The 24,740-nt window shown below is 44.1% G+C and overlaps 1 protein-coding gene across 1 annotated transcript in view; it reads left to right on the plus strand.

Annotated features, from left to right (window-relative positions):
* Positions 1–20,169: 20,169 nt before the first annotated feature.
* Positions 20,170–24,740, plus strand: part of ABCA12 (ATP binding cassette subfamily A member 12) — a 90,507-nt gene continuing 85,936 nt past the window's right edge. Inside the window, exon 1 of the mRNA XM_052791744.1 lies at positions 20,170–20,579. Coding sequence (XP_052647704.1) covers positions 20,511–20,579 — 69 coding nt within the window. The 5' untranslated portion in view covers positions 20,170–20,510. The remainder of the gene's footprint in view (positions 20,580–24,740) is intronic.

Below are 24,740 nucleotides of genomic sequence, written 5' to 3' on the forward strand. Positions count from 1 at the left end.
ACATCCATTTAACTCATCTTGTGGCCAACAAGCACACATCAGCATTGTAACAAACACATGGGGCTAAAACAATTTCTCCAGGCAAGAGGCAGTTTAATCACAATGGGTTAGATAAAAATCCTTTAAATAGAACATGGGGAGTTCATTTATAGATTAACTCCTGCAAGGGGCTGAAATCCCAGTGTTAGGTAGCATCAAATCCCACTGATGCCATAAACCATAGCAAAGAGCACACTGAGACTAGGAGTTGAGAATACATGTGCTTGAATTGTGAAATCTTTTTTACTCCTGGCTTAATGTTAGAGACTCAGGTCTAATGTTATAGTTTGGGGAAAGGATGGTTAATTCTTCACATCCTATGTTTTTGTTCAGTTTTGATGTTTGTCTGCCGAAGTCCTCCTTTATTGATCCACTGTTCCTAATTTTACTAAACCATCAGCATCATCCCATCTGGAAAGAGGGCAGCTCTTTTGTTCAGAGACATTTTAGGCTAAAGAGATCCTCTTCTAAGCCTCTTGGGTGTAGGGAGGACCCTGAATGCTGAATTTCGTGGGGTTCCTTATATTCCCAAAGAAGCAGAGATAAATGACAAGGCAGTGGGAAGTCCAGCATTTGCAGTCTGATCTCCAGCTCTGTTGTAGACCTCCAGTGTGACAGTTGGAGCAGATTCTACCCTTGCACAACAGAAATAAGCCAGGGCTGTAGTAGGGAGTAGATTTAGCCTTCACAGTTTAATCCGTAAAGAAGTTTCCACATTATTAACAAAAGCATACGCCTTGGTTCCTGCAGCTGCAGCCGACATTGCTGACTATGCCAGCCTTGGCTTATCACAGGGCTGTGGCTGGTTCTTTGTGGCTGGTGCTGGTTAGAGGCTGTGCCTGGGTCTGCTGGTGTTCGCCCTGGCAACCCTATCTGTGTTCAGGGGTGGTGTGAGCAGGAGTGGGTTAAGGTGGGCTCTCTACCTTCAGTGCCTCACTGGCACCAGGAGTAGCAGCCGCTGCTCTGCCTGCTGTCATGCTGCTGTCTGTGCACGTGTTGTTTTTATAAACCTGTTAATTTTCAAGGCATTTTCAGTTTCCAAGCCTAACTTGAAAGTTTTGAGTGTTGGGGGTAGGCAATACTACACAAACAATATCCAGCTCTTGCTGGATTCACCCCATCAGTAGTGCCTATATATGCATTTCCCTCTGAAATCAGCCCATCTTGAAAGATGCTCAACCAAATACGCTCTACTGGTTTTCTTCCCCACAGGCCAGTCTACCATTCTGAGTTGGGCAGACAGGACCCTGCTTAACAAGGTGCCTCAAAGCTGCTCATCTGAACCAGCCACCACTAGATTAATTCCTTCCAGTTCTTTCCCATCTTCTGATTTCACCTTTTCACTGCCGTCAGTATTTATGTTCTCCTCTGTCCAAAGACTTGTTGTTACTTGGTTTGCAGCTGGCTTTTGCTGATCGCATGATTTCACTGCAGATCTTGGAATTAGTGGTTTGGATTTTTTCTGAGGATGATGAGGCTTTTGATGGTTTGTTTTTTGGTTTGGTTGGTTTTGGTTTTGTTTTGTTTTTTTTCCCAGAAAATGCAGCTCTAGTTCAGTTACTGCAGAAAACTGAAAGTTGCAACTGAAAGTAAAAGGTTGAAAACCAGAAGGCAGACGTTCAGGATATATGGAGTGTTTTGTTTTTATAAAATTGTTAATTTTCAAGCCAGTTTCACAGTTTCCAAGCCTAACTTGAAAGTTTTGAGTGTTGGGGGTAGGCAATACTACACAAACAATATCCATTTCAAACACATGTGCAGCCACAAGACTCTCATTGTTGGCATGGTGAAAACATTGCTATTTCTCCTACAAATAATACCATGTAATATTACTCATACTAGTTTGATGTCCCAGTTGCAGCTGTGTCATGCAATGCACCAGTTTTGTTTTCCTCTTGCTACTAATTTCTTTTACTTCCACCCGGTAGCTGAAATACTACAGCCCTCTGAGCTTGTTTTACTGTTTTCCCCCGATTTTCAGTTGTGCTCAGATTAGCACTTACTCGTCTTTGCAGTCCTTGCCTTTCCCCCTTGTTCTGTTCTCTACCACATGATCAAAATTTGTTTGCACAGGATTTTTATGAACTTCTGCACTCACTAACAATGGGCCAACTTGTCTTTTGAAGTTTCCCCCGTCAGTTTTCCACTTTGACATCTCCTGCAGCCTGCCACTCCTTAGCATTAATTTCTATCACTACCCCCAGTTTTCCAGGAAGAAACTCTGATTAGGCAATAAATGCTGGGCTATCCATCATTTTATGCCAGTCACAAGTTACATGGTGCTTCTTGGCCTATAAGGCACAGATTGTTCTTCATCAGCTGAAGTGAGCCACGGGTAAAAGAGCTAAAGACCTGATTTCCATTGCCATCCCCTTGCGATCCTGTCTAACACTGCAGAAGTAAGGCAGAGCCATTGTAAGTGCCATGTAACAGTGCAGCACAGCTGATTAAAAACCTGCAAAGCTCAGATGGTTTCACAAAAGTCCTGTCAGTCAGCTTTCATTTGATTTCAGGGCTTATTTTCATTTATTTACAGTTATCGCCCATTATGTGTAGAGTGTTTGCTAAACACTGAAGAATAATGGTCTTGTCCCACATAGCTGAGAGCAGAAGGGCTGACAAAGGGAAGGAATGCAGTAAAAGTGGTAATTTATGTATGAGTCAGGCTTCCCAGCCAGCTGTGCTGATAAAAAATGGCCAGTTTTATGGGAAGGCTGGAAAACAACAACAACAAAATTACCTTTGTGAAAAAAACCCACAAAGTATTTGGACCAGCACTTTGATTAAAGATGACTTACTGCCAACATCACAGGGAAGGGAGTCCTGGAGAGGCATTTAGATTTATCAGATGCGGGCCTGTGTAGGGGAAGATGTTTCTGGCATAGACACCTGCACCTAAGAAAATATGGAGACAGCAGCAGCAGATCTTGCCTACGGCACAGAAAAAGCTGATAAGGAAGCAAGAAAACAGAAGATACTAAGTGTGAGAGATGAGAGCTGATGAGGCAGGGTTTCCTGGTTTCAGCTGGGATAGAGTTAACTGTCTTCCTAGTAGCTGGTACGGTGCTATGTTTTGAGTTCAGTAGGAGAAGAATGTTGATAACACTGATGTTTTCAGTTGTTGCTCAGTAGTGTTTAGACTAAAGTCAAGGATTTTTCAGCTTCTCAACCCCAGCCAGCGAGAAAGCTGGAGGGGCACAAGAAGTTGGCACAGGACACAGCCCCAGGGCACCTGACCCAAACTGGCCAACGGTGTATTCCATACCATGGGATGTCCCATCTAGTATAGGAACTGGGAAGTGGGGGCGGGGAATCGCTGCTCGGGGACTGGCGGGGTGTCGATTGGCAGGTGGTGAGCAATTGCACTGTGCATCGTTTGTACATTCCAATCCTTTTATTATTACTGTTGTCATTTTATTAGTGTTATCATTATCATTATTAGTTTCTTCTTTTCTGTTCTATTAAACCGTTCTTATCTCAACCCATGAGTTTTACTTCTTTTCCCGATTTTCTCCCCCATCCCACTGGGTGGGGGCGGGGGGGGAGTGAGTGAGCAGCTGCGTGGTGCTTAGTTGCTGGCTGGGGTTAAACCACGACACCGGGGTGGAGTTGTGAGCTGAGGGCAGTTGGTGAGACAGGGAAGGAAGTGATTGGAGGTAGTTTTTTGGCAAATTGCCAAATAGTCCCATATCCACCTAATGCAGAGAATTCTGCAGGGATGTTTGTGTTTTCATCCACCAGCGTGACTTGGGGTCTGACTTTGCTCTGCTTAGAGGCTATGACAGACTCCTATTGATTCATGGGAGCCTTAGAAATCAAAGAAAACTTGCTGTGGCAAGTGGCTAATTCAATAAAAGCATTGATTTCGCTGACTGGACAATTAAAGAGCATGAATGCAGTGTAGCTGATTTCTGTCTCTGAATTAATTTAACAAATGATCATTGATTCAAGTGAGAGGAAACTGTACCCCAAAGGAAAGGACCTTCCATATTAAAAAATCCCCCAGCCTATGTGAGTTGATCTTTAATGTGCCACAGATAGAGCTAGTTACCATTCATTGGGAGCCCTTTGCCTGCATTTCACTACCTAACCTGTCACTCTGCTATAGAGCACCCTTGGGTTCTGCATCGACAGCCATGGAACAGTGTGGGGTTTGTCTGAAACCCTGACTTTATCAGCCAGAATTCCTATGGAGAGTTTGAGAGTCACTCTTTTGGACTGAGACTCTTCAGTACCTGCAGAATGAAGGGCAGCTTAGAGCCATGTTTGTCTATACTTGGCACAGCTGATTTGTCTGTGCCTGATGTTTATTGTAAAACAAAACTAGTCTTCATGTTCATACTTTTCTCCCTTTAATTCTCCAGCAACTGAAAATGGGTTTCCCTCAGCCACAGTACAGTGGCACCAGTCTGTAGGTTGTTTCAGCCACTTCAAAAAATGGGATGAGGAAGAATCTCAGCATCTTCTCTATCTTTCCTCCTTAGGCAGTTCCTTGTTTCTCATGGACATAGAAATCAAATACCGTATCTGCATCCCCACTGCAGCTAACGGGAGCAGGCACCTGGACACATTTGTCCCAGGGCAAAGCTGAAGGTGACTCATCTCTGCTCTTCGCAGTAGGCATCTGTGTTGGTTAGAAGGACTTAGAGTTACTTGACTGGGTCCTCCTCACCTCGCAGAGCAGCTGAGGTAAAGGCAGACACACAGGGACAGGGAAGACCCCAGAAAGGGGATGCAGGAGCCTGTGGGGTTCAAAACAGGTACTGGGAGCACCTCATAGCATCACTTCAGATGAATGGCACTAGTTTTCCCCTGGGTTTGAGACAGCTGTCTCTTCCCCCACAGTGGGGAAGGTGCTTTGAGCCCCACATCAAAGCCATAAAAAAGGAACATCTCAAAGCACTCACAGTAGCTGAGAATGGGCCCTGATATTTTCAGGGCTTCTGGGTAGTTGCAAACTTAGGTTATAACTTCATGCTTTGCTGCACTAACTCAGGAGTCAGTGTCTGATGCAGTATGATGACACTTCTTTCATAGGCAACTTGTTTGCCACTGTCCATTTGTAAACCCCTTTTGTGGGTTGAGATGAGCTTTAATGGTCTTGAGGCATATGGCTAAAACTTGAACTAACTGCACCTAACTAACTACACCACAGAAGCCCTGGCAGATCAGACTGCAGGGGTCCCAGCTGCTGACAATACCAGCCACCAAGGGTGACTAGCCTTGCAGCAGGGAACACATCCCGGTGTCCCCGGCTCCTAATTTGCAGGCTGGCTAGTGTATATGGGCTGCCAGCGGAGGTGGGTGCCACGGGTATGCTGCAGTGCTGGCACAGAGGCTTCTGCTGTTCCCTGCTAGGTAAGGTAACTTGGGGTGCAGGGGCAGGACAGGCAGTGACATTTTAACAGCTATGGTTGTTTGCGTAAGTGTATGAGAGTCAGGGCACTGACCTGGGGAATGTCTCGTTTTCATTTTGATCCATGGGCTTTGACATAGAGCAGGCTCGCCTTGATAAGAGATGGGACATCCTAAGACATGCTGACCTGCCAGAGATACCATCTCCTATCATCACCTCACAACAATAGGCCACTGCTTCTGTGCTTGATGCCTTTTTTTTTTCCTTTTCTAGTAGCCCACACCCACAATAGTGATGTTCTGAGAGGCCCCAGGAGACACAATGCACCTTTTGCTCTTCATCACAGGAACAGGACTTAAGAGGTGTGATAGGAGTTCTGGAGCATTAATGGAGCAGGATGCTCAATGCTAGAGGGGTGGAGGGGTATTTTGATCAGTCAGCAGGATAAAAGCTAAGCTGCTTTACAACATAACTTGATAGAAAGTGGCTGTTAGAAAAATGTGTCTATTAAAAGGTCAGGTGTGGTCTTGCGTTCTTGACTGACACTTGCACAAGCTGGTAGATGATATATAATGAATACCTTATGTTGTGGTTTAACCCCAGCCAGCAACTAAACACCACGCAGCCGCTCACTCACTCCCCCCCACCCAGTGGGATGGGGGAGAAAATCAGGAAAAGAAGCAAAACCCGTGGGTTGAGATAAGAACAGTTTAATAGAACAGAAAAGAAGAAACTAATAATGATAATGATAACACTAATAAAATGACAACAGAAATAATGAAAGGATTGGAATGTACAAATGATGCGCAGTGCAATTGCTCACCACCCACTGACCGACACCCCGCCAGTCCCCGAGCGGCGAATCCCTGCCCCCACTTCCCCGTTCCTATACTAGATGGGACATCACATGGTATGGAATACACCGTTGGCCAGTTTGGGTCAGGTGCCCTGGCTGTGTCCTGTGCCAACTTCTTGTGCCCCTCCAGCTTTCTCACTGGCTGGGCATGAGAAGCTGAAAAATCCTTGACATTAGTCTAAACACTACTGAGCAACAACTGAAAACATCAGTGTTATCAACATTCTTCACATACTGAACTCAAAACACAGCACTGTACCAGCTACTAGGAAGACAGTTAACTCTATCCCAGCTGAAACCAGGACACCTTATTAAGTTAATTTTGTCTATTTGGGGTTACCATGAACAGCCCATTAGAAAATGACAGTTTTCTCGGAGGATGCCAAATTGCTGGTTGTCATTATTTCTGCAAAAAATACTGAATCTGTAACTTGTTTGAGAGCAGCTTATTGCAATATTTGGTGGTCAAATTTGGAGCATTAACTGGATAGATAGCTACTTAGTATGCTTCTCTGCTGATCATGGGAGCATAACTCCTAGAATCAAATTTCTCATGTGCAACGGGCAGAGGGACAACCACAAGTTCAGTTTCACTACCCCAAACCATTCAAAAATTGTGACATCCTTCCATTATGTTGTCCATGTCTTTTTAGAGTTTATGTTTTTCAGAATTTTTTTTCAGTTGTGAGGGCTGAAAATAGATCTTTTGCTTTAAGGAAAGATGGTTCTCTCACTTATACCCCAGATCCTGGCACCGGGAACATTAGGGAAAAAATGAAATACCTGAAAGCACCAAACTGCAAATGTTCTTTCAGAATAAAACACAGGATTTCCTCCCAGTAAACTGTCAGCGCTCCTGCTGGAAGTGTAGAGTGCTTGCTGAAAAGCTCTGTGAAAAGCACCAGACTTCTTTAAAAATTCAGATACACATTTACAGACTTAGAATTTTTTCCCCTGTAGTAACATAGCTCCACTCTTGTAACTGCTGGTAGCTGTCACAGAAGCTTTTTGTTTCCTAGCAAAAAGTACCAGAGGCAACAGTGGTACATTCAAGAGAGCTTTGATGCAGAATGTTCAAAAGCATGATTTCTATTCCCTCTCCAAAGCCTGGCCCCCAGAAACCTTCCTTGACCTCTTCCAGGTATGAAACAGTCCCACATGGACTTTGGTGCTCTTCTTCATAAGATTCTTCCATGTCCTCCCCACATGCATCTTGCCAAACAGAGAGCTGAAATGTTACCAGCAACGCTTTGTTCTGTGGATGGATTTTGATTATTAATGAGATGGTCAGGAAGAATGGGACTATTTCATGTCTTGTCAAAGCAGCACAAGTAGGATGCTGCTTTTATGAGACTTGCCACTGCCCCTCCCTCCTCTATATCATCCCTTTCATGTGCCTGAGTAGGACTGAGATGATAGTCTGCTTCATGAAGAGCTGTAACAGCATAGGAAACAGCTCAGGAAGTAGTTTACAAACAGCAAGGAGAAAACTCAGAGACGGAATGAAAAAGAGGAAAAAAAAAAGAGCTGATTGCTGTTTTAAGTTGAATTTCCACTACCTTCCAAGCAGGCATTCCAGTATGTGTATATTAAATTCACGTATTACTCAACAGCCAGGGCTGTTTAGCAATAAAGACCTCTGGCACTGAAAGAGACTCAAACCAAATCTTTCCGGCCAGCAATAAAACGCAAGGAGCGTCATGCTTAAGATCACTGGGTCGCATAGCTTCCTAAGGCAAGAGGCTGGAGGCTGATTTGTGCAATCGCTGCAAGTGACGTTGTCCTGTGACACACTCACTGTCATAGATAACTGCCTTGGAGATTAAAAAAGAAAAAATTAAATATACTCCTACAAATGCAGTTCTCTAGCCATAGTAAATTAAATTGTGCACACGTGCACGCACACGCACAGAGAACATGGGGGCTTTTTGAAAGTTGATCCAGGCTGCATTTGCAATTGGTTTTACAGCTGTTGATTGTTGTCTGTGGAGAAAAAATAACAGCAAGCGATGCTTGTTGTGCATCCCAAAAATGAGAAAAAAAAAGGCTCAAAGCCAATGCGTGCAGCAGAGTCTTGTCTGGAAGTCCCCAACTTCCAGTCCAGGGCAAAGGAAGAAGGCAGTGCAGGGTTTTCACATTTTCTCATGTGAAAAGGAGAAGATGCACAACTCCACAGTTTTCCCGAGATTTGAATAATGAGATAGTTCTAACTGATGTTTATATTAAGGTTTGACTTCTGTGGTGCTTTGCATTGCATCCACAGCATGCAAAGCGCCTTACTGCCATCAAGGAGAGGCCTCTGGCTCCCACAATCTGGAGCCCCAGTCCTGCAAGGATGCCATCACAGGCTTTTCTTCCCATATGTGGGTAGGTGTTCCACGTTAAAGTTGTCTGTGGAGTTAAGCATGTGTATAAATGATTGTAGAAGTGGGGCTTTGGGTTATTTAAGGGCTACAAATTTTAAGGTGGTTTCTTCTGGGGATTTTGCAGGCAGATGTGAATTTGCCCTGCCCATACTCCAAGGAAAACCTCAGCTGTGGAAATGTGTCTATAGTTAGCTGATACATGATGCCTCTCACCATGGCTGCATTGGCATTGTCCCTGCTCAGCTCAGAGCTGAAGGAGAGGTCACATCTGTATTATTGATTGTGCCTGGACTACCCACACCATGGTGGGAGTCCCAGCTTGGGTCTCTCTTCAGCAGCAGGGAGGAGGGTGATAGGAGAGTGACTCAGTGCACCTAAGTTGGCTGCATGCACAGAAACGGTCTATGAAGCCCTCTGCCGCAAGAAAACACCTGAATGTAGTGTTACCAAGCTACCTTACTACCAAGTGAAGTCAGAGGCCCCCAGATAACCTAATTTTCAGGGAACTGAACATACTTAACTCTAAGCGTTGCAGCTACAGGTATTCATGCCTCTAAAAATCAAGGGAATTATAGGGACTCTTCAAGGAAAGGTGCTGCTGAAACTACCTATGCTTTCACCCCAGAGTGTGTGTGGGGCAGGGAATTATTCCACCTTCTCACATGTATGAGAGTTTTTTGTCAAAGTCTATCATTTCCCTTCCTAAAAACATTGTTTAACCAATGTTTGATAAGGATTTTAAATTAAGATTTCCATCAACTTTTCAATGAAATTTAAGATACTTCACTGTCAAACCCCATCCATTTGGACCACTTGTAAGAAATTGCATCAAGGTGGCATTAATGTATGAGACTGAGCGAGTCTCTGTAAATACCTGTGGTGTAGGAATGCAGTGTTTTACATTAATTGAGCCCCAAGGCTCTTGCCTGTCTCAAAATGATGTCTTCTTGGGCAACCTTTGTGCCCAAAGCAATGTGAAGATAGTCATACAGCTCAGAATTGTTTGCAATATTTTATTCCATTGCTAGCCTAGCCTTTTTCCAAATTAATCTGTGCCTAACTCGCTTCATGTAAATGCAGGAGACAAAATGCTGGTTCTACGGTAGCTGGAGTAGTCATGCAAGCCAGTGTCTTGGTATCACAGGCTCCCCAGTGTTGCTGTTCTTGTGCTGAGAGGAGAATTTTTTCCTGTGGGAGACAGTTGATCTGTTGGTTGATGATTTCTGCTATTACATGTTATGTTATTTGCACACTCTAGGTTTCTTCATACAAGTTAAACAGCCTGCACTGGTGAGAAGGTTAATGTCATCTGACTGACATTGGATATTATCTCCACATTTATCCTCTGGTTTAACTTCTAGGAAGAAGTTATATCCCAGATAAATATCACAATCCCATTTGCCCTCAGAAGTCCTTACTGCTGTCTTTGAGTTATCAGAATGGCACAAACTGAGGCTTGTTCACCCATTTCTAGTGAGATACATATATATATGTATGTATATTATAGTCTGTCTTGAAACTAGTTTTGGAAAACAAGGCATCAGCTAGCTCCTTTCAAGGGGTTAAATAGATTAGCGTCTACAGAGAGTGCACTCTTCATGGTATTTTTCCTCAAGCAGACATCTGATGCTACTTCTGTTTTCTTGGAGGCAATGAATGTTGCTTCCAGTGCATCATCAAATGTCTCGTTATTAAGTAATTAGAGAATGTTTTTTATAAGCATTTTGACTGTAAAGAGCCCAAATTACTGTTATTACTACTACCTTCTGGCAATGGAGAGGAAGACACTGATGAATCCTCCTTTGATGTCTGTTCAAACAAGCTGAAGAAAAAGGGCAGACCTTTGGATTCTAAATAATGATATTATCCATAAATAATAAAGCTCTTCAGGGCCCTTTGTAGACAGACTGTAACTTCCTGCCAAAAGGTGTTCATCTTCACGCACAGGCACAGTGGCTATCCTGTGGTCCTCTCTTACCACTGGTCCAGCTGCATTTTGTGGCTATAAATTTCTTATAGAACATATTTCTTATTGTGGTAGTTGTAATGGCATCCAAAAGGACACACATCTAGGGTGGGGTGGGGGTTTTTTTGATAATGTAAAAGTTTTTCCAGACAGAGATTTTGTCTGGGCAAGAAAAAAAAACAGAAGCAACAAACAAGGTCATTTGTTTGAGACTTCCAGACATCCAGACTGGAGTGACTAGAATTCTGGCCAGTTTTGCAACTTGGTAGCTGCAAAACGCAGCAAGTCATTTGGGATATCTTGGACTTTGGACCAAGGAGCCCTGAATATAGTCACCAAACAACCTTGCTAACAGTCAGGGTTTCTGCCAGGCCTGCCAGACATCCAGAGGTCCTGGACTCATGGCTCTAGACAACTTGCTTTTCAGCTTTGCAGCGCACATGTAGTAGGACCAGTACAACCAGGACCTGTCTGACCTGCTGAGGAGGTCCTGCATGGTGGATTGCTATATGCCCACCAAACATGGCTTGTTTTGGGTGTGATTGACTATCTGTGGCTATCCAGAAGGTGCTGGACTTGCTGTGCCCTTAGTGCAAGTTCGTCCAACAGTACGTGAGTTTAACTTCTCCTGTTTCTCTGTTCCATACCCAAGAAAGATTCCATGTGATGGCAAAGTCACAGTATCAACTCTAGACTTTGTCTTGCTGTCGTTTCTATTTGAAGAATGAAACTGCAGCATGCTGTTGGATAAGTCCAGCAGTGAGAACATCCAGGGGCGGGCATATCATAGCTAAAGAACTCTCTGTGTATGAAGGGCAACTCCCAAGATAAGGGCACGTCATGCAACCACTAGTGAGGGTGTACTGGTGGCAGGCAGCTGTATAATTGCAAACTCTAGGTCTGCAGTTGAGGCCCAGGTATATGGCAGCACATGTTACAGCAACTCCCAGGGAGCCACTGTCTTCCCCAGCACGTGTACCACACCTGCTCCCCAAGTCTCCAAGGTACACGCTGTGTGCCTTGTGCTCAGGCACATACAGATTTTGAAATAGGGGCCATAAAATCAGAGCATGCCTTATAATAAGCACTTCTCATGTGCACTGCGCTGCCTTCAGCTCACTGAATGAGATCAGAAGCCCTCATGAAGGACCAGACTGTTTTCTGTCAGGAAGGGTGCCTGGGTGCTAGTCATTAGGGAAAGGAGGGGTGAGCACTCTCTCTCCCAGGCTGATTACCGAGCCTCAGGTTGAGCCTCCCTCCCTCACCCATTCAAGGAAGATTGCCCATCTCCATGGTATGAGTCAGAGAATCAAACCCTCTTTTGGGACATCTGTCTTTTATCAATGACCTGAAGAGGGAAAAGGGTTCCTTAACCATTCCTTTGCTATAAATTAAGGAGCTTTCAAAAACAGTCTGTAGGTGAGCTAGCCCTTCTCTGCTTCTGTCTGTGCTCCTCCATCACTGTAGTCCTTGTATAAGATTATTACAACATATATTTTTCTTCTACAGCAAGCAAGTTCCCAGCTATAGAAGGCTAACCAGCCTTGTGTAACTTGTCATTACTCATCAGCACTCCCTATACTCGTTTAGATCTCAGGGTGTGGTTTTAATTAGCTGATTTTGTAATAACACCCAGGTGACTTGGTGATGGATAGACACCCTAGAAACCTATTAAACAGGAGTGTAGTGACTCCATGTCCTTAAGAGTACTCTCTCAGATTGTTGTTTGCTTCTAGAAATTGAGTCTGTGGGCTTGTTTGTCCATCCCTCCCCATAGCTTCCAAACCTGTTGGTTGAATTCAACCAGGTTATGCTGGTGGATAAATCTCACAGAAATGATCAGACCTGTAGATATTTCGTAGCAATGTGCAACTAGGTAGAAGAGAAAGAATATGTTAAGTGCCTGGACTGAGAATCCTGTGCTTGTTTAGGTAACAGAAAATCCATGTGGGAAGGAACATGTATGAATGCCCCAGCTATGGGGGAAAAAAACATTGCTCGCAACTCAGTTACTAAATCTGAGCAAACTGGACTATAAGTAGGTGTTTTATTATCTTATAATAACCTATGTTTTTTCCTGTTGCTACTGTTAAGTTCTCTTATCTCAGCAGCTTAGTGAAGTCTTCAATTTTGCTAGGCTTCTGTGGTCTTCAGCATGTGTCAACCAAGTCTCGTGGGCTTTTGCTGAAGCTGCTCAGGGCTTTGAAATGGTCTGCCATCAAGGTATGTGCTTGGCCAAGGACTTTTTACTATTTGATATCAGATAAAGTCAGCCTTGTATATCCAAAGACTCTATATTGTTTGGAGCTAAACAAAGCTTTGATTTGGTTGTCCTTATGACACTGAGCAGGTTTTTGGTCTAGTTGGTTGCCTTTTGAATAGCTCAGTAAAATCAAGTGGTACCCTCTATACAAGTTGAACTTTCACTTTACCTCTGTTTTGGTGGGGTTTCATCGGACTTATTTTTCAGTGGTGTCCTTAGATCTGAAATAACAAGCTCTTCTTTAACCTTATGCAGTCAAGACCATTAAATACCTTTCTAAGAATGTCTTGCCCCATGTTCTGCAAGTTAGACAGCTGTTTGGTCATCTGCACTCATCTATACTTGACCCAGAGATGTATTTTGGTCTTTAAGCCTGCTATTTCAGGCTCAGTGGAAGGGTGTCTGTCCCTACATAAGCATACTTGCTAGCTGGTCCCATTTTTATATGGGAGAAGCAATATGAGTGTTCTTTTTCAGTACTGGTCGTCACTGCTGTGTTGATACTGGCTTCGTGTTCTGTGTTGCAGGATCTATTAGGATATGAACTCTTGGTGTTATTTCTTTCTACTTTTTCAAGTCAACTAGCTGTGAAGCCAATCTTGCATTTATTATGGAACAAAGAAAAAAACTTCTTTTCTAAATCCATATGACTGAGGGTTTATCTTCCCGTAGTGTGCAGGTGACTATAGTTCAATTTTTAACTTAACACAATTTTAATCTTTCAGGAAATGTATGTTTCCATTGCATACAGAACAGCACACTCATGATACAGCCGTTGTCACAAGTGCATCTTGCCTCTGCTGTTCTCTTATCCTTGCAGCCTGTCTTTAGGCCTTTTAATTTGGAAGCTGGTTTGTTGGAGTTTTTTGTCAGCTTTGCTGACTCTTTCATTTGGAAAGCACGGTTGTCCCCAGCCTTGGAAATACCCATTTTTCTTTGCAAAGTCAAATCCATTTTTCACAGTGACCTTGCTTTGACCTTGTTATCAGTCTTAACATAAATAATGTGATCTCTAATTAGTCCATCTGTCAGCTGTCCAGGTTCACGTGACAGGACATGAGCATTGCCACGCAGATTGGAAACTAGCTGAATGCACAAAGAATGATAAATGAGAAATGTCAGAAGATTTGGATGCTGATAGCTGTCTAATGTCTTGTTGCAAGCCTTGGCATTAGATCTGGTCTTAACATTCTTAATAATCTGGAGGAAGGGTTAAAGGACATACTAATGAAACTTGCAATGATACCATCTGCTTGCTCTTACAAAGCAAGGCTCTTGAGCAAAGTTTGCATTGAAACAGACATGCCAGTTGTTGCATTAGGTAATGCCCACTTGCAAGCCTTGGGATTCAGTGGGTTTGTGTAGATTGAAAGTTAGACCCTGGCCCTGAAAATAAGAAAGGGGAGAAGGAGATTTAGTTAAGGAGGCACCACACATAACTGAGCACAGTGGACCCCAAGTTAGTGAGCTTGAATGCATAGTCTGAAGAGCTATACGTTGCTGGGTTTATTTGATGAGCAAGAAGGTGGAATAGAAGGGGTGCATGGCTCTGCTGGTCAACTTTTACTGTACCAGGGAGATACTAAACTGGGGTAATTGGTGCCTGCCAGGATCTATCAGGAATAGCTGCCTTTCACTGTCCATTACTCGTGCCCACAACTCTTTTCTGACTAACTCTTAATCCTGAGTCAGTGTTGTGTGTGAATGGTATCACAGGAGTTTGTAACTGATGGAAAAGGGGCAGTGTGAAGCCTGCAAAGAGCCTGTAGCAAGGTAGGTGTGCAGGTGGGAGCCTTACAAATAAAGTCCTCAGCTGCTAGGCGTGGTGGGAAATGATTCATGGACCTGTAGGTTTGCTAGGACCAGATGTAGATGAAGGTGACCTTAGGAGCAAATAAGCAGAGTAAAGGGCTGGCTGGTAACACTGCAGTTCTGAACAGAGGCACCATGGCTTTAAAGCCAAAAGTTGCATTTCCCTACCCTTCCCTAAATCTGCTCCTGCAGAACATTGTTGACATAAGAAGAAAAACCCATTTATGAGTTGTTCTGAAAATCCTTTCCCAAACATTTTCAGACTGGGATGCCTCTAATTCACTTGGCAGGAACTCGGACATTTTGATTTTGGTGCTTAACTGCTTTGATAGCAGAGTATACCAAAACTTGCACTTGATTTGAGGGCTTGTTCCTGGAAACAAGGCTGCTCTGTAGAAATAAGCAGTCAATATCCCAGGGCTTTGAGCCAAAAATCAGCAGCACAGTTCTCCTTGAACCCTTTGGAGTGGGTCATGTGTGACAACATCCGTGTATTTCCAAGCCAGTTGATGACTGTGGACCACTGCAGAGAAACCTGCTTCTAGGAGGGGCTGTTTTGCAAATGCATTTTAATGAGGGGGAAAAAAATCACCGATAAATTGTGGAAATGTCTTTGCTGGTGGCAGAGTGGTACTGTGGTGATGCCACATCACCCACAGTTTCCATAGTGGCTAAAAATACTGCTGCCCATCTTAGTTTTTCTGAGGGCTCTGATTTTTTTCAGAAATGCTGAGTGAGCATCTCTCTAAAAACCATGCCTTGTTCAGGTGCCTGAAATTAGGCACCCAGGAAATGCGGAGGAATTTACATTTCTAGGCTCCTGCCATGCCTCTGGAAGGAATTTGGAGTGACCCAGAGAGTATGTGCATTTTCTCATTGGGGAATGCCATGGGCTGCTCAGCAAAAGCCTTTTTTATCATGTAGCAAATGGTGTTCCAGTTTGCACAAGTGTCTTAGGCCATTTCAACATCATCCTGCGCTGTGCACTGTGTCGCCTAATGTTGTCAAGTCCTCAGGCAACTGCTTCTGTACCTGTGAGGAAGGCAGTGTTTTAAGCTGGCGATAGACTTTTAACTTTTACTTTCCTCGATGCTGCAAGGGCATGTGATATTCTTTGATTCCTACTCATGCTGGTTTCAGAGCATCCCAAAATTTGGACTTGGTTTGAAGACCTGCCCTTTGACAGAGGGCTACTCTGTAAAAATGAGCAGCCAAGGGCTTTGAGCTGAAAATTAATTGTACCCATTGCATGAAGGCTTTTCTTGCTCTGTTCTGCACCAGTCTCTCTGTTCTGGTAGAAATGGTGACACTTGTATTTCGTAGTGTCTTGCTAGTGCATGCGACCTTAGGAAAGTGCCGTCTAGTAAGACGTGTAAGCGTGCACTTACCTTTTAAGCAGATGGGTCTGCTTAGCACTGGTTTGCGAGTGCCCTACAGCTTGCAGTGTGGGGCTGAAGGCTCTTCACTCAGCAGTCTTTGGCCTGGCTGGGTTTGTGGATAAGAGATCACAGCTAAAGTCTATGCATAGCATCTTTGAGATTTCTGAGGGGAGTGTATCAAACATTTGAATAGTATTAGCTTACACAGTATCAAACATTTGAATAGTATTAGCTTACACAAGCCATGAGGAAAGCCCATCTGTTGCACAGTCTGGACTTGTTCTTAAGCTAAGTTCAGTAACTAAAGACGCTGCAAACTCTGTAAGAGGAAAGTACCAAATTCAGAGTCCTGCTTCTTCATGAGTCACGGCATTACCCCATCACTCCCCTTGCAGATCCCCTTCAGTTCATTCTGCTTTGCATATATTTCTCTGGCATGGTAGTTAATCTGGTTATGCTTCTTCACTGACTGCTGGTGTAATCTCTCCTCCTCCAGGCCCCCGAGGGCACCTAACCACTGTTTGCCTGTGTGCCTCTGGAAGTCTCTGCTGCGGGTTAGTTGTAGCATGCACAGTCACTGCAAGATTAGTGTTTTGGTTTGGTTTTTTTCCTCGTAGCCAGCAGAATAGGGTTTTTTCTTTCTTGTCTGGCACTGACTTCAAGGGGGTAAATATTCTGCCCTGCCAGATTTGCTCCAGCTTACCCCTATCTTTAAAAGCCAGGAGTGGTAATGGGCAGACAGCTGTTTGCATTTTCTGTTACTGGTGTGTGGACCTGTTATTTTGACCAAGCAACTAGTGAAACATCAGCTATAAGGCTGCCCATTTCTTCTCATCCTCCCAATGTGTTAGATCTGGAGGGAGCCCCCCATACCCCTGATGTGGCCCTTTGCAGCAGCTCTTCCACAGGACAGTTTTCTCTATTCATGGATCCCTCCCTTGCATTGCACAGCGCTGCTGCCTGTGGCACACACAGCTGCTGGCCCTGATACAGCAGGACCCATAAGGGCATGTCCTTCTGGAACCTTGTTTCCAGCACTCTTGCAGATCGTTCACTCATGGACTTTATCCTCTTGTCTTACCAATTCTGTCTTGCATCACTTCCTTAAGCTTTCATTTCTCATAGTAGTAACTGGCACACCTGGAAAGCATGAGTGCATTCATTTTTACTGAAGTAAAAACTCCTCTACTTGAAAGAACGCCATGAGGAAAGGTCTCAGTTTGTGAGTTCTTGGTGCATGGGGAGAGTTTTTTTGTCCTGGAGGCTACAGCCCCTGCTTGGCACTTTCATGAGCTACAACCACCACTGTGGTACATGTGATGAGTCATGTCCCTCAAGACCTTCATTGAATGAAATCACAGTTCAGAGCTCCCCTGAGGGTTTCCTCAGCTTCAGTGTCACAGCAGCAGATTCTGCCTTTCTTCCCTGTGATCTGAACCAACAATTTGCCCTTCAGCCCAGAAGAGCCCTAGTTCTTCAACCAGAGGAATAAACCAACTGGGGATTTATTGGGAGAAGGAAGAATTTGGCCTTTCCCTCCTCTGCCCCTCTGCCTATATGCACATTTGCATTGTCACTGGGATACCTGTCTGCTCTGGTCACTTTGTCCAGGAGCGGCCATGTAGTTGCACAGCCTCCTGTGCCATCTGCAGGAATTGTTAAGTAAAGGAATTAAGAAGCAAAAAGGTATAATGGCTTAATAGAGTTCTCATCTTGTGTTCTCAATCTGGAACAGTATGGTGTTTGGGGAGTTGAGTGCAAGTGCTCTGGGAGCCAACTGACATTGAGTTATTCTGGTTTTACAGTGGTGAATTCGAACAGATTACCCTTTGGGTACATCCCAAGGGGAATGTTTGTTGACTCAGTTCACAAAGGAAGTAAGGATGTGCATTTGCTTGGGAAAATTATTATCCAAATCACAGTGTTCTTTTGAAATGGTTGTTTGACTGAATACCAAAAAGAAGCAATCAGACACTTGCCTTAAAAGACCTTGGCAAAGCAGTGAATGGTGAAATTATAAATTTCTTCTCTCTTACCCCCTCAGAGCAGAATTATCTATATTTGGATTTCTTTTTTCAGCCCCAGAGAGGAAGTGAATCAAGTTTGCAAATGCTGTTTGGACCAAATGCAATGAATCTGGCTGTGCCTCTTACATGTAGCTGAACTAGAACAGTGCCCTGAGGAGCAGTGCTTGTTCTCGACTGTCCTGGTTTCAGCTGGGATAGAGTTAACTGTCTTCCTAGTAGCTGGTACAGTGCTATGTTTTGAGTTCAGTATGTGAAGAATGTTGATAACACTGATGTTTTCAGTTGTTGCTCAGTAGTGTTTAGACTAATGTCAAGGATTTTTCAGCTTCTCATGCCCAGCCATTGAGAAAGCTGGAGGGGCACAAGAAGTTGGCACAGGACACAGCCAGGGCACCTGACCCAAACTGGCCAACGGTGTATTCCATACCATGTGACGTCCCATCCAGTTTAGGAACGGGGAAGTGGGGGGGGGCAGGGATTCACCGCTCGGGGACTGGCTGGGTGTCGGTCGGCGGGTGGTGAGCAATTGCACTGTGCATCATTTGTACATTCCAATCCTTTCATTATTGCTGTTGTCATTTTATTAGTGTTATCATTATCATTATTAGTTTCTTCTTTTCTGTTCTATTAAACCGTTCTTATCTCAACCCACGGGTTTTGCTTCTTTTCCCGATTTTCTCCCCCATCCCACTGAGTGGGGGGGAGTGAGTGAGCGGCTGCGTGGTGTTTAGTTGCTGGCTGGGGTTAAACCACGACATCGACTCACAGACGAAAACGCAATCCCTCTCTCTCCTAAGGACATTTGTTAGAAAAAAAATGCGAATGTAGAGCTGGGAGGTTAGACGTTCGGGTTTCTTCCCATTGCTATCAAAACTATACCAGGGAAGCCTTTTAGGCTCATTGTAGTTCCACTCCCACCATTGGAATGTCCAATCTATTTAGACTGAAGGTATGTGGGGCAGGGACTGCTCCATCTCTGTTGCTATTCCCACCTTTGAAGTATTTCCTAACCAATCCAGAGAAGCTGTTTCTCTTCACTGTGTACCACATCTCTCTCTTTCCCTTTCTCTTACTCTCACTCAGAGCTTTTTGCAACCCTTAGATCAAAGCTCCTCTCCTCTAAGGTCATTCTGGATGGAAGGGCTGCCTCCTCCACTTTTGTCCCTGGGTGAAGTTTGGCAAGGACTCATTCAAGGTGGTTTTCATTTTTGAGGCACAAAGTTAGTTTGTGGCTGGAATAAATGCCATGTGGGAGATTCTTTTCTGATCTCGTCTATGGAATATGCTGAGAGCAGTGAAGTCTTCCATGGCTTGCCTAGGTACTTTGAGGATGATCTCAGTGTTAGTGGATGGGGTACTTGAGTGTAAATGCTACTCGTCTAAGGAGGACCAGAGCTCTGCTAGATGACCAGAGTTCATCAAACAAGTCTGTATCTGGTTTCAGAACTCAGATTTGTTATAGTCCTTGGTGCAATGAGCAGTCCCCTCTGCAGTCATTGCTTCCCTCTGTACCCGCAGTTTACTCTTTCCTTTTACGTCTAGCTGGTTTTTAGATATTGTACCACTAACTTAAAAAATTTGATGATCAGTTGAATTAGAACAGTGTTCAAGCTACACTGGTGTTATGAAGTCTTTGCGGGGTTTGATTCTGCAATTCCATTCCCAGTGGATTTGATGTGTTATATTGAATTCAATCAGTGAGAACACCAGGACTGATCTCCTGGAGGAGAGGGAAGATGCAAGAAGCTGAGCAATTAGATCCGTCCGTGAGATTTTCACTTATATATGTTTTTAACTCTTTCATTTAATTTCCCTGGATGGGTAGGTTTGAGACATTCAAAAGTATTAAAAAAACCCTATATCCAAATCAGCAATGCCAGGAAGACACAGGCTGTGGCTGTGGATACTTTCTTCTTCCCAGCCGTTCCCTGTGAACTCGGGGAAGTCGGACTGGCCTGGCAAGTGGCCTAACTCTTTGCTGTTGATGACACCTCTCCAGCAGAAGCAGTGTGTGGGCAGACAGGTAGTTTCATCATGGGGAGGAGGAAGAGGCATGCATCACCTTTTGTTTAAGCAGAAGCGTCTTTTTGGAATGCTATCCATTTTATCGGTTAGGGCTTGAACAACGAGCAGCCAGGAGAGGCTGGATATTGTAATTAACACAAGCGGAGGCAGGCTGCTGCGTCTGCCTGCCTGCCTGCCTGGAGAAGAATAACCTGTTGAATTTGCTAGGAGCTATTGCTGTGAGGACAAGAGCTACAGTTACTGGGAGTACAGCAGCCACAAGTGGATGAAGTAGCTGCTTCAGAGCTATGCTGTGGGGAAGAGGCACAGGCTTGGATATCGGACACTGGATGCCCATTTGGGTTAGAGCCTGTGCTTTTGCCTCCTAAGCCTGGGGAGGAAGAATACATAGCCCATACGCTTTTGGTTGGGTCAGCCGAGGATGGCTGCACTCTCTCAGCACTTGAGGATCCTGCTGTGGAAGAACTGGCTGAGTGTCAAGAGGCAGCCGGTGAGTGTGGAAACAAAGTAGTAGAAGAGGGGGAACCTGAAAATCACAGGAGCTGAGGAGCAAGGGGGGCACTGCAGGAAAGGAAGGTCACAATATTAAAACAGAAATACTTTAAAGGCTGGTGATAGAGGCAGAAGGAACAAAGGGAATGGCATGGAAGTGAAGGTGGGTCTTTTTAAGACAAAGTGATTGGGTCTTGCATTGGAGCTCATGCATGAGAGCTCAGGACTCCAGATTGAATACCACGGATACCACTGTTGTTCCCTCAGGGCAGTGGTCCATGCAAACAAACCCATGCACAAACTTATGGGCAGACTTGAATTAAGGCTGCAGTTCTGTATCAGTTCCCATGTGAGCAGACCCCATGGTTGGCATACAGCCTCCAAGAAGTCCCTGGGATTTGGGGGTGATGGGGGGGTGCCCTTATATAGAGGCATTTGTAAAGGATGGACAAAGAAAAAAGTAGCTCTGAGAAATGGCAGGTAGGACAGATTTCCAGTGCAGTCCAGTGTATTGCAAATAAAACACCCCAAATGGTCTTTCTTTCCAAAAGATAAACCATTGCCAGCAATGTCCAGAGAACAACGTGAACTGCAGCAGCATCAGGGAGACAAATGTTCCTTTGGGTGGTATTGCATGTCCAGGCAAAGCCTGCCCAGTAGTTTTGTACCAGTCTGGTTTCAATACAGCTGTGCTGTAACTTCACCAGAAGCATGCTGCAGTTCATGGACTTGTATTGTGACCTGACCTCATGCTAGTAATCTAAATGTGATGGTTTTTAAACTTGCTTTGGTTGAATGGAAGCCTTGACAGGTGCAGAAAATGCTGACAGAAGAGAAATGGCCATGGAGGGTGTGATATGAGGATACAGTGAAAGGCCTCATATCACCGCCTGCCTTCTGCAAGGTCCATTCTTGCCTGCCCTGTCCTGCTTCTCTGTTTTGGAGCCTGATTCAGAGAGATGCTGAGTTCATCTGACTTGTTGTGATCCTCCACAGGAGCTGTGGACATGCTGTGCACCTTAGAGTATCCTTCACTGCTGCGAAGGGTACAGGAGACTTTTTCTGAGATGCAGAGGAATCCCCCAAAATGACCTGTAATTTCTCAAGAGAAATTGTAACTGCCTTTTTAAAAGCAGAAGGCTTGGGTCTCTTTAAGCTCTTGTCTACCCAGAGTAAATGCTAACCTAAGCCCTACCTGTACTTCTGACCATATAGTCTCACTTGCTTTAATTCTGGTTTCCTGTAGAGTTGAAATATCAATTCTGTAGAACTGAAATGCCAATTAAAATAAAAATCTGGCCACTACTGATTATTTTATGGCAGGCATTCCCTGCAACCCTCCTTCATTTCTCTCTCCAAATTAGGGAGCTTTCTCAGACTGGAGAGGGTGTGAGGAGGAGAGGGTGTGAGGAGGTAAACCCAGATCTCTGCTCCCAAACACATTCTGATTCCTCTGTCCTCCTGCTTCCGTTCTGTTGTGCTTCTCAGTTTCTGATAATGAATGAAGGTGGTTCCTGCCACTGCAGTGGTGTTGGCTGCCTTTGCCAGGGCTGATTGGAATGTCATGGAATGGTCTGACACCAGGCAGCCCCCATCCTCCCCCCTGCAGACTTGAGTGCTTTCCTGCTCTGTTTATCAGCCTCTCCAGGGCTAGCAAACACATTTGCTTCTGCCTTTTGCTTTACACTTTATTTCCTCTGGGAGTTCTCTGCAGAGCCCGTGGAGAGACTGCCTCTACCTGTGCAGCATGGGGAGAGCTACAGTGTGCTTGACTGTCAATTTGTTGAAATCAGCTGAAGCTCTGCATCCATGGCCAGGGAGTACCTCAATACAGGTTACTCCTGCTGAGAAGGGAATGGTCATGAGTTTAGGTGGCAGTCTTCTCGGGAGCAAGGTTTGGCCTGCAAACCAGGGGGAACTGGAGAAGTCAGTGCGTCTTGCACTTCTGTTGCTTTCCATCTGTCACTTCTAGGCAGCTTGGTTATTTAAACAGGGGTAGGAGGGAGAGAAAATGTGCCTGCATCCAGAGATACTAAGTAAGGTCTGAGCAATTGTGTCTACTTTTAGCAGTGAAATAATCCAGCAACCAAAGGATTGTACAACCTCCATCACAGTGCTTAGTGTCCCAAGAGCCAAACTGAGGTTGGTTATGGCTCCATTCAAGTCAACGTGTTCCACCTGCAAGCAGTTTGGCCAGGGTGGTTGTCTTGGTTTTGTTAACTAGAAATGCCAGAGACAGTGGGAGTGCTGTTATGTTGCAACTGATGTTCCCAGCTACTATTAAAGCCAATTAAGTCAAAGGACAGAGATACTAAGGGAACAGCTGTCTGGAAAGTGGGGAGTATAAGCACCACTTTAGCTCAAAATGGGGAGGTACAAAGATTTCCCTAGGTAGAAACAATCAGTATTCATTTCTTGTCCCAAGAATATGACAGATCTCTTGCACTTCCTTTAGGCAGCTTCTGACTAATATCAGTTTTTTTGCTGTTACCCCCTAATTTTACTTTAGCCTATGTAGTACTAAACAAGGAGGATAAGTTAATAATACCGTTTGCATGTGAATTAATCAGAGTTAAACAGCGTGTTTGGGGACCAATTATAGGGAAAGCACATGATATAAAAAATTATAAGAAGATGTTAGTTTCAGTGATCAATCTTGTTATAAGTTGGCAGTGTATATATAAAAGGCAGGAAGAGTACTGTCTGTAAGAGCTAAAATGTTACTGAATGCTGAAATTATAGGAGTACCTTCTCTGAAGGGATGTGTGGGGAGGTGCCTTGTGGTTTGATGTCTGTCAGTTGCCTACTTTGGGGCATGAATCTTGCTCCTACTTTCATGGCTGTGTCATCTCATCATGGATGATAGGGATGGTGTTGCTGTAAAACAACCATCTTTAAGCTGAATTGCTCTCCAGGATTTGTTTGTCTGTCTGTTTGTTTGTTTTTATGTTCCAGTAAGTGTTACAGGAAATGAAAACACTGTTATGGGCTTGGAATTACTTTGGAAAAACAGTTTTGGGTAATATGTGCTGATCTGAAGAAAACAGTAACACAACAATGAAAAATGGGATGATTTTGAAGAAAGACATCTTTGCAGTTTCAAAAATTGGCATGAAGATAGCACAGCAATTTTGCAGCACAGAGTAGTTTGAGCTTAACTACTGATGAATGGAAAACTCTAATCTAGTAAGCACAGTAGCAAGCTAGCCAGCTAGTGCAAAAGCAGTTGATTATTTGAATAATTGCATTTTCCTAGCTCACAAAACTCCAAGGCTTGTAGTTTTAAGACTGACTTTGGGCCTCCTACCTAGATTGATTTACTATACTAGATGATTAGCAGACTGTATTTTCTTCATTCTCATCCATTGAAATGGTCAACCCTCATGTCAGAGACAAGAGCTCTATAAATGTTCATGGTTTTTCGAACATACTAGGCCAATTTTACATCATCTCTCTTCCATCTCAGCTCATCTCTACGGACTCCTACAGTCTGGAAATGGAAAGGTGCCAGGGAGTTAAGTTCCTGGGGTCAGAAGCTCATATGAGGGATCCTGGTGATTGGTGTTCAAATGTGACTTCTCCAGTTGACTGGTTACACAATTCAATAAACCCCTTCCTTTACCATGCTTGAGCACCACATCTTGTAAATGACTACTATGAAAATCCTTTCTTTCTGCTCTACTGTGAGGTTCAACTACTGTTTGTGAAGAACAGTGAAACTTTTTTTGGGAAAAAAAAAATGTGGTAGACTTGTCAATGTACTTGTCAAATACTTTAATTTTGAGGTATGATCAAATCGAAGTCATCTTAACCCATCGTTTGAGCAGTGCCATTCACTGAAACTGAAACCAACCTTTTGCACTTCAGCTCTCTTATCTTGCGATCAGTGCGTCCAAAAGCCTTGTACTTCTCAGCGTGCTTTTACTATTACATAGCAGTGTCTCAAATCTGTGTAAACACTGTCCCCCATAATTATCAGCCAAACTGAAACACTGGAAGGCTTGTGTTATTTTCAGTCTTGTTATTTGCTCTTGAAATCTTACGTAGTTTTTCTTCCTGCATAGATAATACTTGGGTTTTAATAGTATGCATACCAAGACAGGTGCGATTTACAGTGCATCCTATAACTCATTTAGGGTAGTACTTGTACATTCCAGAC

Source organism: Harpia harpyja, chromosome 7 (genome assembly GCF_026419915.1).
Source record: "Harpia harpyja isolate bHarHar1 chromosome 7, bHarHar1 primary haplotype, whole genome shotgun sequence".
Taxonomy (NCBI): Eukaryota; Metazoa; Chordata; class Aves; order Accipitriformes; family Accipitridae; genus Harpia; species Harpia harpyja.